The 16457-nt window shown below is 41.9% G+C and overlaps 1 protein-coding gene across 2 annotated transcripts in view; it reads left to right on the top strand.

Annotated features, from left to right (window-relative positions):
• lrmda (leucine rich melanocyte differentiation associated) overlaps window positions 1–13311 on the top strand; it is a 195674-nt gene extending 182363 nt beyond the window's left edge. For both annotated transcript variants that reach the window (XM_020603238.1, XM_020603237.1), the window contains one exon: window positions 13089–13311. In XM_020603238.1, coding sequence (XP_020458894.1) covers window positions 13089–13205 — 117 coding nt within the window. In that variant the 3' untranslated portion in view covers window positions 13206–13311. The remainder of the gene's footprint in view (window positions 1–13088) is intronic.
• Window positions 13312–16457: the final 3146 nt, after the last annotated feature.

Raw genomic sequence — 16457 nt, 5'->3', positions numbered from 1 at the left:
TCCCAATCCAGTTTTTTTTTTTTTTGGCATGATACAGATCAGATTCCATCCATCCATTATCTATACTGCTTATCCTAACGAAGGTCTGAGCAAGAGGCAGTGTCCACCCTGGACAGGTTGCCAGTCCATCACAGGGCTGGTACTTGGAGAAAGCAGCTTTGGTAAAAGCTCTCGTTGCTCTGGTGGAGCATTTTACGTGTATGCCACCGAGAAGATAGACTTGAAGCTAAAGTAGGCTTCAGGTGGCAGCTACCCATGAGATATGCCAGCAAACAGAGGGCAGTGTAGACAGCTGTTGCAGCTTGTTGGTTGCATGACAGACACGGCTCAAAAATGCCACTAAGTCTGCTAAAATACAGGACAGTACAGATCTGAATTGGATTGGCTTTATTCTGGCCGATACCGATCCTGTGAAAAATGTCTGGATTGGAGCCGATACATAGCATTGGATGTTTAGCATCAGACTGGGACATCGAACATGTAAGCTTGAAAAGTAATTATTTTAGTGCAAATAAACCAAATATTTCCATTCTTTGGATTGTGTGCCTGGAGACCCTCAAATGAATGCAAAAATATCTCTCACTTTAAAACCATTAGCAGGTGTTAACATATTGGCAGCACTGGCTGGTTGCTCTGCATCATTTCAGGCATTTTCTGCAGCTGCAGTTCTGAGCTAAGGATTCAGACAGTTGGATAGCAGAGATGGGATAGAGGGTATGATACTGGATAAAGTGAAATGTGGGATTCTTTGTTTGCACACTGTGACCTTGAGATCCAATGTCTCAGCTGTTTGGTTTATACCCTTTGATCCATTGTGTTTCTGTTTATTTTTTTCCTTTGCCTTGTATCCTCATGGTAAAGAGAAATATATTTAGAAAGGAATACACTGTTGCAAAAGAATAATCCCACTGCAGAATATGTTGTACCATCTCCCAAGCTATTGTTTTGCTTTATGTAGCAGACAGTAGGTTGTAATGGCAGAGCTGAAGGATGATATTAAGATAACCTTGGGAGAGAAGCAATAACACAGCCATGGGCATCTGTCCTTCCTGCCATCACTAACCCACTGTGACATTTTGGCTGAGGAACAGCTCAAGCTACAACAATAACAGCTTATTTGCACTTTTTATACAATACTTGAAGGTAAGCGGTGTTATTGTGCAGTTTTAGAAATTGCCTCCATGGTCAGCTTATATTGTGATATGCTGTTAGCCATTAGACTATGGCAGGGTACTCCTGACAAATACAAAGAACAAATCAAGGATATTAGTGCTGTGATGTGCAGTCGATAATATTTGGCTTCATTAATTCCCATGCCCCGAGATGACATCCAGCCCCTATTAGGTTTGAAATCTCATCCCCTTCCCCTCTATACCTCAGCTGTGGCTCAACCAAGCAGCCAAGCAGATAATACGCTCTGAGCTCTGAAACATGTACCATTATAATTAGCTTTGTCAGGTCCTAGCCCCTACAACCCTCATGCAGATAATATGATAATATGTCTTCATAACCGGCTGACCTTACATGCTCAATATTTCTCCCCTTATGAAGATTACATGTCAATAAAGTAATTGAGTCCCGGGGTGTGTGGCAAGTGAAGATTTAGATTATTGGACTTTTCAGGGCAGTGATGTACGAGCGTTATTATTCTACCTGTCAGGAGATGTGCAGGGGGCTGAGGACAGTCCGAGAGTGTCAGGGGGGGAAAGGAAAGGAGAGGAGAGAAGAGGGGCAGAGAAGAGAGCCAGGGAGACATAGATAAGGGAAAAGAGAAAGAGAGGGGAGGGAGCAGAAAGAAATGAAGTGAGCCAAAGAGAGACATGGTGAAGGTAGAGTGAGGGAGAAGGAAATGAAGAGAGGAGGAGGGAGGACTGGGCAGAGCAGAAGAGGCTAGATCATTTCTCAAAAGGAGGGAAAGATCCACAGTTAATCATTCCCTCATACCTTCATCTCCCTGGCTCCACCCTCCCTCTCTGCATATAAACAGGGTATATGTCATATTAATTAAGAGAAGTAGAGTTACAGTGGAGACATCCATCTGAACGGGGCACAGGGAGGCCAGAGGGGCATAAAATATTCTGCACGGCACAAACCTATCATCACCTCTGCCTCACACCTACTGTGGATTCATCAGTTTAAATTCTAGCAGGAAATGTCAACAGGTAATTTGATACAACCATAGTTTTGAGAAGCATGGGGTGTCACTAAGAATTTTTGATCACTTCAACCTTATAATTACAGTATTTGTTGGCCTAAATGCACTTTTGTAACTGTTGCAGCAATTAGATTGTTGCATTTTTCTGTATATAACTTAGCTCTTTTTGCCAATAATCACATGACTAAATATAATAAAACAGTCATTTATTTTCTGTATTAATTTGTTATAATAACTATATGCATTACTCTTACCTCTTCACCACACAGCGCTTACACAAATTTTCATTTTTCCCAATACCCTCTTTCAAAATATAAAGGTAGAATCCGTGATCTTGATGATGCACATATTTAGTGATCTATACTTTTCTTTTTTCTTGCCACACGTAGTGATAAATTGTGCTAAATGCCATATGTCAAGGTACCATTGTGTCCATCATAATTTGACTGTCAGTGCTTGAGACAGAGGAAATGGGATGTGAAAATGACTGTGGTCAATTGAGGACCAGCAGTGAAAGTTACACACACACACATCTTCAGCCGCTAGAGAGACAGAAACAGGGAACACACAAAGGCAGAGTGGGAGAGCAATGTTAAAGGATATTTTACCTTGTCCTTTTGGATTAGGCCTGGAGATTGATATCTTCCAGTCAGATGAAGCTCTGATGTGAGTGATCCAGCCTCTCCATCATTGTGACATGCGGCTCTTGGCTAACACTCATCCATGTTGATGGGCACACCCTGCACCACAAGGGCCCTGGCTAACATACCCACCTTCCTCTCTCCCCACCTCTGTCCACCCCACTCTGCCATCTCTGTTCTTTTATTTCTATTGCCCTTATCCCCTGTTTTCTGTCACCATGTCATGTCCAATCACTGTTTGGCTGGCCAGGCACTCAGTCGGGCAGGCAGCGAGCAGGAGCCCCAGGTAGAGAACTGCCTAACAGGCGTCAGGATGGGCACTGAAATGACTCTAATAATGGGGTTCCCATGTGGCCCAGACAGGCCAGTCAGTTAGCAGGGCCAGGATGGGGAGTAATAAGTGTTTGATGTCTGCAGGGGAAGGAAGTGTGAAGGAGTACAGCCAACCCTGGGCACTCCGGTCAGACAGGTGCAGCCAGCCACGGTCTGTGGGGGATGACTGTGGAACAAGACGTCAGATTAGTATTGATATGTGTCATGCTGGAGGTTGCCAGGCTGTTTGTTTAAGAGAGTGTCTCAGAATGGTAGCAGCTATGTGGTAATTGATGTCTAGCTCCAAAAGAGAAGCTAGAGGATAACCTGACATGTCTGGTGCTCAGTGAAAAGCAGGAGCTTTATGAAACAATCATTTTCTTTCAATTTTATGGTGAGATGAAGGAATAAAATACTGCACAATGCGCACCTATATTATCTGTACATATATATATATATGTGTGTGAAACTCCGGGAGCAGTTCCTCTCATGGCTAAATTTGCTAGCCATCTTTGATTTGATGGAAATTGCCACTGACAGGTAGCGAGGTGCCATTTTGTCCACTGATGCATGAAGTCAATCACTGTCTGTGTAGTGGAGTTTAGTTAACATGGCACTTAGCAACTGACGTTGCTTTCAAGCCAGAGAAACACCATCATTATCATATCATTTATCTTTTGATAACTGATTTTTGCTGCGTCCCTTGATGAACACCTCGCTGAAGGTTTTTGGCATCTTACAGTTGGCATGTGCAGCTAGACCACAGTTTCTATGACTTTTGAGCGTCAACTGAAATTCAGCGGTCAACACATTTTAAAGCCCTGATATCAGAGGGAAAAGGTTCCCTTCCATCTTTCACTGATAAAGCCACTGCTGTCCTTTCTAGTATGGCTATCTAGCAACACGCTACTTCCCTTTGAACAGTTTTATGTGGTTGTAATTGACCTGACAATGGGGTTCATTATGCAGTCCCTTTCATGCTGTTTTGCCTGATAATTATTATTTAATGTGTTCGGATGGAGAGCATCATTAATTCATCCCTTCCTCCAATGTCAAAGAGATGAACAGTGAAGTTATCACTCTCTGGTGATTAATATTATGCTCTTTTGTTATTGAATCCTGTCCCAGTGATTAAACCGTCACTGAGTGAGTCACCAGCCACTCTTATTAACGGCATCATTACTGAATACAGCCAAATCTCTAATTGCGATTTTTGCTTTTTTTTTATTTCGGTCAGAGGTTTGAACCACTTATCTGTGCTTTTATTTTAATTAGAAATCCTGGGGGTAATGAAGAACACACTCGATCAGTGTCAGGCCATTTGGGGTATGTGTGTGCTGATTTGTGATCCACATGTTGACAGAGAAAATGTGCGCTTATGATTACTGGCATCATTAGCAGTTTCATGTTCCCTTAAGGGTACAAGAACCCTTTCAATAGCTGTGGCAGTAAATAACCAACTTGTCATTATCAGGCTTACAGGAGAGTTTTTGTTTTCTCATATGCAATGTGTGTGTCAGTTTTGTCAGTGAGTTGCTAGATGACAGTGGGGAAAGGCACTCCAAGGGGACTTTGGACTTTGTAAAAAATGGCTGAGTAACCCCCATCCCTTAAACTCCCCCCCCCCCACCACCCTTTATCTCCTAGCTCCAGAGCTACTGTAGCCCATGTTCTTGCCTAACTCTATGTGGAATAAATGTCAGAAATTAATTTCACAGTTTTTTTTTTCATTACACCCCCCACAATGGTAATCTTTCTTCAGTCAAAATTTATGTGCCCCAGAATTCAATTTCCTTCTCATCCTCATAAGCTGAAGGTACAAAGACTGATAGGCATTTATCTGGTTATAACTGTAATTCACCCATCAATGAATAATGGCATCCTCAATTTAAAGTGTTTGATTATAGCCATTTAGTGAACTGACAGTCATGAGTGTCATTTCTCATACATAAACTAATACCATTGTGCTCAAAACACAACTACTACATACAGGATGCACTGCATTGCATGTCTCTTTGTGAAAGGCTGTTTTATCTTGTATATTAATTACATAATTTTATTCTGTCATTAATGGCCCTAATCACACAGCCAGCATCTGCTATGACATCAGTCTTCAGAAGCACATAAAAACATACAGAATGGGTTGTTGTTGAACTTTAAGGAGAATCATGTGGCAACATCAACATGCTATTGATCAGGGGTGGTTGAGCCATGACCCAGCAACCTTCCCCTGACAGCCTATCAGCCTGTGGCTATAGCAAATCTTTCAATTCAACATCTCTCACACACACACGCATCCTTGTTTTTGTCATTTACTGAATCCCCACATAGACTTGCACTAATTTCCGAGAGACTTATCCTACTCCTAACCATGCCCACTACTTGCCTACCCCTTACACTAAACCTTACATCGTATCATTCTCATAAAATTTGATGATCTATGTCGTGAGGACCAGCTGGTCCCCACAGGTGATGCCAGTCCCCCTGAAGCTAGTGTGCTCCTGGTTTACCCGCCCCAAAAGTATAGTCACACACATTCTATTTTTTATTCTTTGTTGGCTCTCTGTATGCGTGTGTTGTTTTATCAGAGTAATGGACACAGTTTTTCAGTCTTTTCTTTCTCTTTCTCTTTCTCTCTCTCTCTCTGCCTGTATACTGGAGTCTTCTACCCCAACGTTTAACCCTCTACACCTACTTATGACATCAAAACAAACACCTAATGAAAATGTGCAGTGCAGCAGTAGAATGAATTAAAGCTCAAAGATATGTTTGTATACAATGTGTCTCATATATTGTGACACTGTGATGGAGAAACATATTTGAGTGAGTGGCAGACCAACCACCAGCTCACTGGCAGGAAGTATACAGCATGTCAGGCTGCATGATGAGAAGTGTTTGGAAAGTCTGACGTCAGAGCCTCATCAAATGTCAACATAGAAAGCAGCAGTTATGCTGTCTTTCCCCTGTGTGATGAACAGGCATGGCAATAAGGGGGCTTGTTACGTCTAAACTGGTTATAGCTATATTTCTGTGAAATTGCACCACAGATTGTTTGAAGCTTAAAAGTTAGTGTTTTTTAAGCATCCTGCGTGCCTTGGTGTGCATTCTCTGCTCATTGGACTACCACTGTTCTAGGCATAATTCCCTCCTGCGTGTCTCTCCTGCTCTCCTTCCATCCCTCCTTCTCTCTGCCTTCTCCCCAGCCTCTGCCTGGGTGAAAAATGGTGTGCATTTCCCTGGTAGCTTGTGTGGATGTGGAGACTATAAATGGCTAATGAATTACAGATGAACATTGACGCAAATTAATCTTCCTGATGTCCCTGGGTTATATGGCAGCTATTTAAAAGTTTAATCAATACACTGAAGTTGAGAACATGCAGGCGCTGCAGTTGTTTGGTCGTAGTAAACAGCCAGGGGGAGAACAGAGAAGGCCTGAGTCCGGGGCATGCATCATTATGACAGCTATTTATGTTTAATGGACTAAATATTGTTTATTGGTAGAGGACAAATGTCGCTTTAATTCCAGTGGTCTACAACCAAAATGCTTCCAAAGCAATAATAATCAATCTTTGCTAATTCTGAGCCACTGAGAGCAAAAATTATATCTAAAATTGTTGAATGGCTCTGGTTTATACAGTAAGATATGGCACTGGCAATGTATGAATTCTGCTTGAAAATGACCAAACTTTGAGGCAGGGCAAGCCACACATTTTCCATTTAACTAAGGCGCTTATTTTGTTCATACTTAAGCCCAAGACTTCAAGCTCTTTGTATACATCAGTCCATATCCTCTCACGAAGTCAAAAAGTGTAATTGCCGTTACTTGTCAGTCAGGTTTTGCACATCAGCATAAATCTTAAGGGGCTAAATATCTAAAAACTGCAGTCAATCAGCTCCTTTCAAGGTCATATATGAATGACACGCAAGTGAGATGATGCCTTTTTGTGGTCTTTTTGGTTTCTGGTTGGTTTTGTGGTCTTATTATTATACCTTGTTCACACAGAGCAGAGTGTGATTTTTTTCAGGTTGCTGCATGCAAATTACACTGACATACACGACACAAATATACATTATATTGCTATTTTTGACTCAGCTAATATGCATGTTCAATAACAGACCAGTGCCTTGACCACTGCCATATGGCCTACTGCAAAGAAAGAATGTGGGCAATATAGCTGATCCTAGAAAAGAAAAAGTAAAATAAACTGTCCACACTGTTTTCACAAAGACAACATTTGGAAAGCATTAGATGTTGCTGATTTGCCTGCTGGTAAGCAAAGTAAGTAAAACAGCCAGTTTGTACTGTGTCTTGCTGAAGTGCATTTTGCTGTTGAGAAGCTGGATTGCATGTGGAAATACACTTCTGGGGTCATTATTGCCTGCAACGCTATAGCCGTACATCCCTTTCCTGTTGACAGTTTTGGCCAAATTGAAGCCAGCAATAGTTGCATAATTGATTTCACTGGACATTTGATTGGCCTCGAACGTAGTGACTCCGTGAAATCAAGCAGAGAGCAAATACATGGTCCTGTACAGTATTTAATGAGAGATTCAACGTGGATATACTGGCTCTTGAGTTTTTTTGGTACCATCAGTTTACTTCTTCATTTTTGGAAATATTTAACAGGTCATTTTATTTAATTGCTCACACATTGACGTACATATCCAGCATGCCAGTACTAAATGAAGCAGTTCAGTTTCTCTCCATGGCACTGTGTTGTGTGTGCAAGCCCACCTCTCAATAGGCTGATTTGCACTCCACTGGCTGTTGGTTTATGGGACGCAGGGGGGTTATCTACTGTATCTGCAGGCTTCCCTACAGAGAGGAGGTGGTGACTTCATCTCATGATGTTGGGCAGAACTGATAAAAGGACAGCCTGAGATGGATCGTGTCCACAATAATAGCCCTGTCTATGCCCCAAGCTCATAATTCACTCTTGCACCAACTCTTATGGCTATCTGCCCTCAGGTCCATCTGACTTCATCTCCCACCTGCCTGGCAGTGTTATTTCAGCCATTGGAGATAATGCAGAAAGTGTAATTGCCTTGTTAATTGGGTTCTTCTCATTGCTTTTTTGCCCTGATGGATGGCAGCACTGATGGAATTGTTGGCTAAGTGGCTAAACTAGAGGGTGGAAGAGGAAAAAAGAGGGGGAGAAGCACAGCAAAAAAAACAAAAAATACAGTAAACAAAGAGGATTCAGGGAGTGAAAGAGAGGAATGAAATAGAGTAATTAAAAGAATAAAGATTGAAGAGAAGGAGAAGCAATGAGTGGAAGTAGTTGAGTTGAGATGAGAAGGGAGGGGACAAATGACAGAACGAGAAACTTGAAGTGGAGGGTTGTGGATTCATGCCAGGAATAGATAACCTTGATGTTAAAAGCTACATCTGTCGGATGTGTCTTTCTGTGACACATTGATGGCCCTTGAAAAGAGCCAGGCTGATTGTATGCAGGGAACAATCATTAAAACCACTCCATCTCCCTCCTCTCTCTGATTCCTTCTCTCTTTCTCTTCAGTGTGTTCGTGCTTTTGCAGTTGAGTATGTGAGTTAATATGGCCTGTAATCAAGCTTATACTATTTCAGTGTCATTACTAGTACCCATATGCATGACCAGTAATACAGTAGGGTGCCGTCCCATTTCAGTGTGTTGACACTCTATTATTAGTATTATAATTATTAATGACTTTTAGATTTTACATTTGACACATTCAGGAAAATGTACATCAACTTCTTTTTGGGCAGGCGATGCCATGTAACCAACAGGCCTAACCTTCCTCATTCACACTACTGTTACTGGTATGAACTTGCATTCTATGACTTTTCAACTTACAAGAAAAAAAAACATATCAAAGAAACCCCTCCCTCTTTGTAAAAAATATACCATGGAGCAGAGGCTACTGAAACAGAGGCACCAAGCTTAGGAAGGGGCCAAGACTTCTGCTGTCTATTCATTAGGCTGAAATCAGACCGCCTTTTTACCAGACTGATTGTCCTTAAAAATCTAGGCATAGTATCCAGCAGAGTTTTTAGCCGATATCAATCTGGTGGTTCAGATGTTAGAGTTTCTGCAGAAATTAAAATGTCTTTGGTGAGAAGTGTGTCCAGAACAGAGTATGAACCGGAAGCCTCAGGAACCACTGAGTGACTGACACAGTGTTGTTTAATAGCATCTTTAGCATTTTTATATTATGGTCATTTTATACAAGACAGTAAAGTATAACTGCTTATACCTTTCATAGATTCTGAGTAAGGAGTCAGGTGTTTGTTTGTAGGAACTGGTTTAGTGGACATAGCCATTTATAGAGTTTCTTTTTACTTTATTTGATCAGACTTTATATAAATAAATGATTTATTCACCAGGCAATTTTTTTTTTACCATATCTGTCGATTTGATATCGGAGCTTTCTACATAGAATGCTTTCTACCGCTCACTTACTCACACTATGGCAGAATGGCCCATCAAGCCCCTTAGAGAGGATACATGCTTTGGGTAATCAGCTCTGAAAAGACCAGACTCTCTGATGATGAAGCTACAGTGTAGCATTCACCAAGCGGAAGACACAAGATACCAATTGTACAGCCTTTGAATAAAGACCAGAGGGTTTGCTACTCCCCTTATAAACAACAAGGTGCTGCGTGACATATGCAGAACAACGTCCTAACTGTTCCTCGATCAGGGCATGATGAAAACATTAGCCTCCTCGTCACATTGTTAATCAGTCATTTTAATGGCTACTCCCACTGTTCTCACTGTGTGCTGTGTTTGTGTGCTTGAAATAAAAATGTGTATGGGTTTGTCATCATGTGTATATGGGTGATAGTACGAGTGTGGATTCAAGTGTGCTCATCCATGGCTTAGGGTACACAGAGGATATTGTAGACTGCTGGGTTTGGCACCCCTTGTTATTAAGTATCAGTTCATCAAGCAGAACCCCACAGGCGTGAACGTGCCCCCAGAAGGCATTATGTAAGAGTAAGTTCGGCTTAGTTGTTCCCTTCTCTGCCTCTGACCACATCATCCTTCTTCTGGCTTCCCTCATAATAAGAGCAAGCTCTTGCTGTGATGGGAACATAGAGAACTGGAATGTGTTTATACATAAAACACTGCTTAATATTGTGCTGAAATGTAGCTAGAACTTCTGCCAGGTTGCACAGCAAATTGAGACATATGTACTCTTTCACCCACTAGGAAGCAGACCTCATCCTTTTTTCTACTCTTTCCTTTAATATACTCTTTCTCTTCTCCTTTGATCACAGATGTACAGTAACACCGTTGGAGAGTTGCAGGTCACACATTGTCCAGAGCTTTCTGATTGGTGCTGGAGACTCAAAGAATCTGCTCACTCCTATCCTTTTCAGTCCCCACAGGCTAGTGATGAGCTCAGCAGAGTGTGAAGGCTTGAGGGGCCTTTGGCTTTAGTTCCTTCATCTGTGAAGGTTATCTGTGAAAGGCTTTGGTTGCAACCTACAAATATATTCCCTCTGGGTAATGTCTTATTGGAGCCTTGGTTCTGGTACCTCAGTAGGTAATTTGTTTAAGGGCCCCCACTCCTGGAGAGAGAGTGAGTTTCTCACAGAGTAAGCTGTGAATAAATGAAAGGGCCCCGGCGCCCATGTGATCAGACAGACGTGAGACACCCCAAGTCCTGTGGTGTCAGGCCCAGTCTCCAGCCGTTGCACCTATATCCACAGGCAAGTCACAGCAGCTGGAATTCACATCCCCTTCTCTCCACACCAGCTTCCTCACTGTCAGAGCAGCACACACAAATATACAAGTATATGTATCCTTCGCACACCAGGGGAGCAGGCAGGCATGGAGCTGGTCCTGGATTTTATCGGAGGTGACAGCTCCTCACACTTCAGTGTTTGGATCACCTCAAGTAGCTGGGCTATGAGGGGAAATGAGCACTGCTCCACTACAAAGTCCAGATTTAGATTGACTGAGCTTGTCCTCGGGCCTGTGGGCTGCTGCTGCTGCTGTACTTCTCCTCCGCCTGACAGAACACCCACTACTGCTGCGAGGGACTGGTGTGTTTCTGTGTACATCTGTATACTGTATGCGTGCACGTGCATGTGTGTGTGAGTGACTTGGTAGAGCCTACTTTGAAGAGTCAGAGAGAGTGGAGTAAAGAGAGCGATGTGTCAGGTTTGGTTAGAATTGAGGGTGGCATCAGAATATGCTTGGCACTAATATGGCACCAGTATCTCTGTCCTCGTCTCTGCTTTCTGTCACTTAGTTGCCATTCTCTCCCTGTCCTTGACAATGTCTCTTTGGATTATGTGATTGGACGTAGCGCTTGGAGCACCCCTCATCCCTCTGCAACACCGCCTCTTCCATAAGTCTCTCCTATCCTGCCTGCTCTCTGGCCCTCTCTCTCCTATAATTCATTTGATATCTATTTTAAAAGCCTGGCAAAAGCTGTGTCTGTTCTCCTGTCAGAGGATCATTGACAGCACTAATGCCACTTGTCCTTGCCTCATTTGGCGAGGGGTGACACCTAGTCACATTCATCAAGTAGCAGTGAGAGTGCTGTGACATCAGAGTCGGAGCAGAGCAGCCACAGAGCTCTGGGCAGAGGTCTCCCTGGATGGCGACCCCCTTCATTACAACAAAAAATAGCACTGCTAGCCATCTTGGATTCATCTTCTGATTGCATAGAGTGGGGATTCATTTTCACAATCCTGGTTAATTATTGCTGCAAATGTATTTCCAGAGCTTACCTTTGCCGAACACTGCTCATACTGTAATATATACTGTAGAATACAGAGACCTCGTTGGTAGAAGAAAAATACTTATCAAATGAATCATTAATATTTTCTTAATTGGATATTAAGTGGTATACAGTAGAAAGCTCTCAACTCCAAAATGGATCTATATTATCTAGTGTTGTATTAGCCTATTACATAAATGTGATGGTTTCCTGTGTGAAAGTGTATGTACGTGGGTGGGCGGGTGTGAGGTTATTATCAGGACTTTTTCCTGAGGCACATGGAATTCACTGGGCTTTCTCTGGAATAAGTCATCTCTCATCCCCTCGAAGGGGTAAACTCGGTCCCTGTTCAGTTCTACCATTTAAAGCCGCCTTCTGTAGTTTTTGCACAATAGTAAATAAAACAGTTTTGTTTAAATTCAGTGTTTCTCACTAAAGCATTCCATCTGTGTCCTGACAAACACATGGAATTTATTTATTACTTCATAAAACATTAAACCTTGTTTTGAGTCAATCTGTGTTTACATTAGTTTGCGGTCTTCTCCTACAGTCTTACTTGAGATGCAATCATTATTAGAGACTACTGCTTTGTATACTTAGAATTGATTTGCACATTATATTCACTGTGTACATCAATTCAATATACAGTACATTAACTTGTGCAGAAGAGATAAGAAGCTAAAAGTGTATTTAAAAAAATAAAAAGACATTAAAAAAGTTACTATAAATAAAAAATATTTTAATTATGATATAGTAATCAAAAGAAGGAGCAAAAATGGCAAAATAACAACAGCAACTTCCTACTCTATATGTTCTTAAAAAATACCGCATTCCACTGGTAGTTTGGTAGGAAAGTCTAATGCGGTGTAAAACAGCAATCATACAATAAATCTTCCCTTCATGAAAGTGATAATGTTAAGTTTTGCAGACAGATTGATTCACCTGTATGATCAATTTGTAAGATGTAGTGTAGATTACTTCACTATAACATTATTGATACAAATTCAGTATATAGCTATATCACCTTCATGAAGGAAGGGTTTATTACAGGACTGTTGTACTGGACTGCATTTGAGTTGGGTGTACCTAAAAATCTGCCAAAATGCTTCATGTACATACTACGTACTGTATGTGTGTGTGAGGTGTGAGCATTGTTTAACAGTTTTGGTATACTGAAGTTGCTAATGCTAAATGCTATAAAAGGGAGTGAATACATTCAGATTGTTTTTGCACACCTCACTCACAATCTCTTATTGTGTTTTTAGGGGTATTCGCCAAGTGTCACTATGTCTACTATGGCAAGCACTCAGAAGGCAACAGATTCATCCGAAACGACCAACTCTGATGGACAGCTGGTCGGTCATAAAGTGGGAAATTCATGACAATGGATGTTAGCAGAAGGAGGGAGGATCGAACCAATCTCTTATTTATTAAAACTACTAGTAACATTTTAGTCACCTGATCTCCCACTGGAAAAAAGATATCAGAAGTTGTGGAGAAGTTGTGCTTACGTAAGGAGTGTTTTTCTTTTGCTTCGTTTTGAAAACATTTTAGCCTCATAGTTATGGTCTTCCCTGCTGAGCTCAGTCTGCTCCTGCCTCCCTGCATCCAGGTCAGATTCAGAAATGACACTCCCACTGACATGATTGCCTCTAAGCATCTGCAACCATACTACTACACACAGACAGTCTCGCTCTCATTCTCTTACACACACAGACCCAGCCAGTTGTATCCTTTCCTTTGACAGCCATGATGGATCACCCGTCCACTGCCGCTACTAATCAAGGGTGAAAGGGGTGACGGTCACACACCTGGGGCCCGACATGGACTCATCTCTCTCTCTCTCTCTCTCTTACACTCACACACAATCTCACCCACATAACTGGTGTTTGAAACATTAAGATGCTGCAAAGACTCTGACAGAACCAGGTTTATGCAGCCTGTAATATTTTCACTTCAAATTTGTTTAGTTTGTGGCCAAGGGCAGAATGCTTCTCCTTCTCTTGTTTGAATCGACTTTAGTGAATTTGTTTTATCTTTGTGTCTACTAAAAGAGAAAGGTCATGTTCCTGAAAGGCAGGCATATATCTGATATCTGAGCAATGATTTATTTATTAGCATGTGTTATTTTATGCAAGAGATTATCAAGTCCAAATTTTAAAGTCAGAAACATTCTAATAATGAACAGCTGTAACCAAAGATATCATTATTCCAAATATATCATTATTTGTTATGGTGCTGTTTTTTAAAGTTACTGTGCCTTTTCAACAGTATGTCTTCACCCAGTCAACCGCTTCATAGTTGCATATTATCTTCATTGTTTGCCTGGCATTGTGATTCACACTATTAACAAACAAACTATAAGACATAACCTTCAAAAAAATATTTTCATCCAAAGTAATATTGACCCAGTACAGTTGACCCAGCTGTGTTCAAATGCATTTTTTATAAATTTGAAATGTGTTATACAGGACTCATAATGTGTCTCATGATTTCTAATGCCTTATCAACAATTGAATGTAAAATGTTTGTTTTTATTCTGTTTTATTTTATAGTTTTCCAGGCAACCTTCCACCTGACCTGATGTAAAATTGTAAGAATGGTTGTCCTCAAGCAATTAAATGGGTTTAAATAATGTCTCTTGTCAAATTGATACAGGACTCCACATGCTGCTTCTGTCGCTGCTATGCACTGTTGCCTAATGATCACATTTCCATCATGCCCATAATTTCACCTATATAAAGCATATAGCACTAATCAATATTTTAGCAGCCCTGTTTCTCATCGTTACAGCTGTCTATGTGTTGTGAAAGATGTCCATGACTGATAAATTTCATGTTAAGTCACAAGGCTTGATTGCATTACCGACTTCTTAAGAGGTAAAGTAGCAGAATAAATAATGGTGATGAGACGTGTTGTTTTTGAGATTTGAGCCATGTTGAGATTCAGTCCCATGTGCCAATCTTCCTCAGACAAATGAAGGAAAGGTCAGCGATAGCCTCATCCAAAGTTTGTTCACTGTCGGTTTGTCTCATTTCTTTTGGCTTAAACATTTGCACTAGTTTACAAGATTGTGTGCATGTGAGAGTATGCATGCTTGCTTGCATGTGCTTATACACCACTCCTGCAGCACTGTGTGACCATACTCCAGCTGACATGCTGTTCAGGAGCCTGGTCACTAGTGCAGGCATTTCAAAATGACAAGGTTTATTTGTCTCTGTTTTGATATGCTCTGAGGAAACTGGGGCTGACAGCCAGAGGAGGCAGGAAGAGGGGAGCCACAACAAGTTCCCTCCCCCGCACGACACAAAATGTCATCCTTCCCCTGGCTGCAGCGCACGCCCAGCCATCCTACTGAAAAGAGCAGACATTTAAAACTTTCTGACATGTGTCACAGGCACTGCCATTGAGCCAGTGCCACTGACAGAGCTGGAATTGACGGGCCCTGAGCCACCGGAGCTGGCTGGGGGACACACCGAGTTCGGTGTGTGTCACTTCCTATCCTCTTCAGGAATGCATCACACCAACACAAAGTGCATTATGGGATGGACGGGGTGTGTCAGAGTGGGTTGACATGACTGACATGCACCTTTGTGCATGTGAGGGGATGAATGGTGATGCCTGGCATCACAGACAGTAGATTAATTAAGGTATGAGCCAAAGATGTACCTGTAGACGATGCCTCCCTTGACCCTCAGCTCTGTCACTGCTGCTACTCCTTAGGAACTTCCTGGCTGAACAAATGGCATGCCACTTCATCAGAGCAGCTCGGTGACATTCTGCCATAGAAGCCCTGCAGGCTCCTCTACTAGCCACCATGCATATGTCTGTGTGTGTGTGTGCACTCAGAAGAAGGTACAACTTTGTACCTACATATTTTCTGTGTGTATTCATGCTTGTATGAGCCCGGGCAGGATGTCACTGCATAGTATTTGTTGTGAATGTTGGCTGTTGCTTTTCATTTGTTTGTAATATTTCAGAAATGAATTGTGACCATGACCATATAAACACAATAAAACCAAACACTGGCCATTTGAAACCTAGGTTACATTTTGTAAAAATCTAAATTGTAATTTGATTTTATACTGTATTCTAATTAGACTCAGGTTTGGGGTATCAAATCAAATCAAATCAAATTTTATTTGTATAGCGCCAAATCACAACAAAAGTCATCTCAGGACACTTTACAAAGTAAGGTCTAGACCTTACTGTTATCAATATTATTACATAGGGAAAACCCAACAAATCCCCCTTGAGCAAGCACTGGGCGACAGTGGGGAGGAAAAACTCCCTTTAAAGGAAGAAACCTCCGACAGACCCCGGCTCTTGGTGGGCGGCCTTCTGCCTCGACCGGTTGGGGTGAGTGGATAGAGGAGAGACAAAAGAAGAAAAGCAACAAGACACAACAATCAAACACTGATCAGGTCGATGTGGCTGGTGACTGCTCGTCAGAGACATAGCGCTCCAGAGCCAGGGCAACCTGCAGAAAGGTACAGGGAGAGAGAGAGAGGACACACTACGGGAGAAAGGAGACACAAAGTTAGTAATGTGTAATAGTGGCAAGCTAGTGGCAGAGGTGCATGCGCAGACAACTGGAGTTATGACCTGGTCTGAACAGCCAGATTTTAAATCAT

Source organism: Monopterus albus, unplaced genomic scaffold (assembly GCF_001952655.1).
Source record: "Monopterus albus unplaced genomic scaffold, M_albus_1.0 scaffold60.1, whole genome shotgun sequence".
Lineage (NCBI taxonomy): Eukaryota > Metazoa > Chordata > Actinopteri > Synbranchiformes > Synbranchidae > Monopterus > Monopterus albus.
This window is presented reverse-complemented; position numbering and strand designations above follow the sequence as displayed.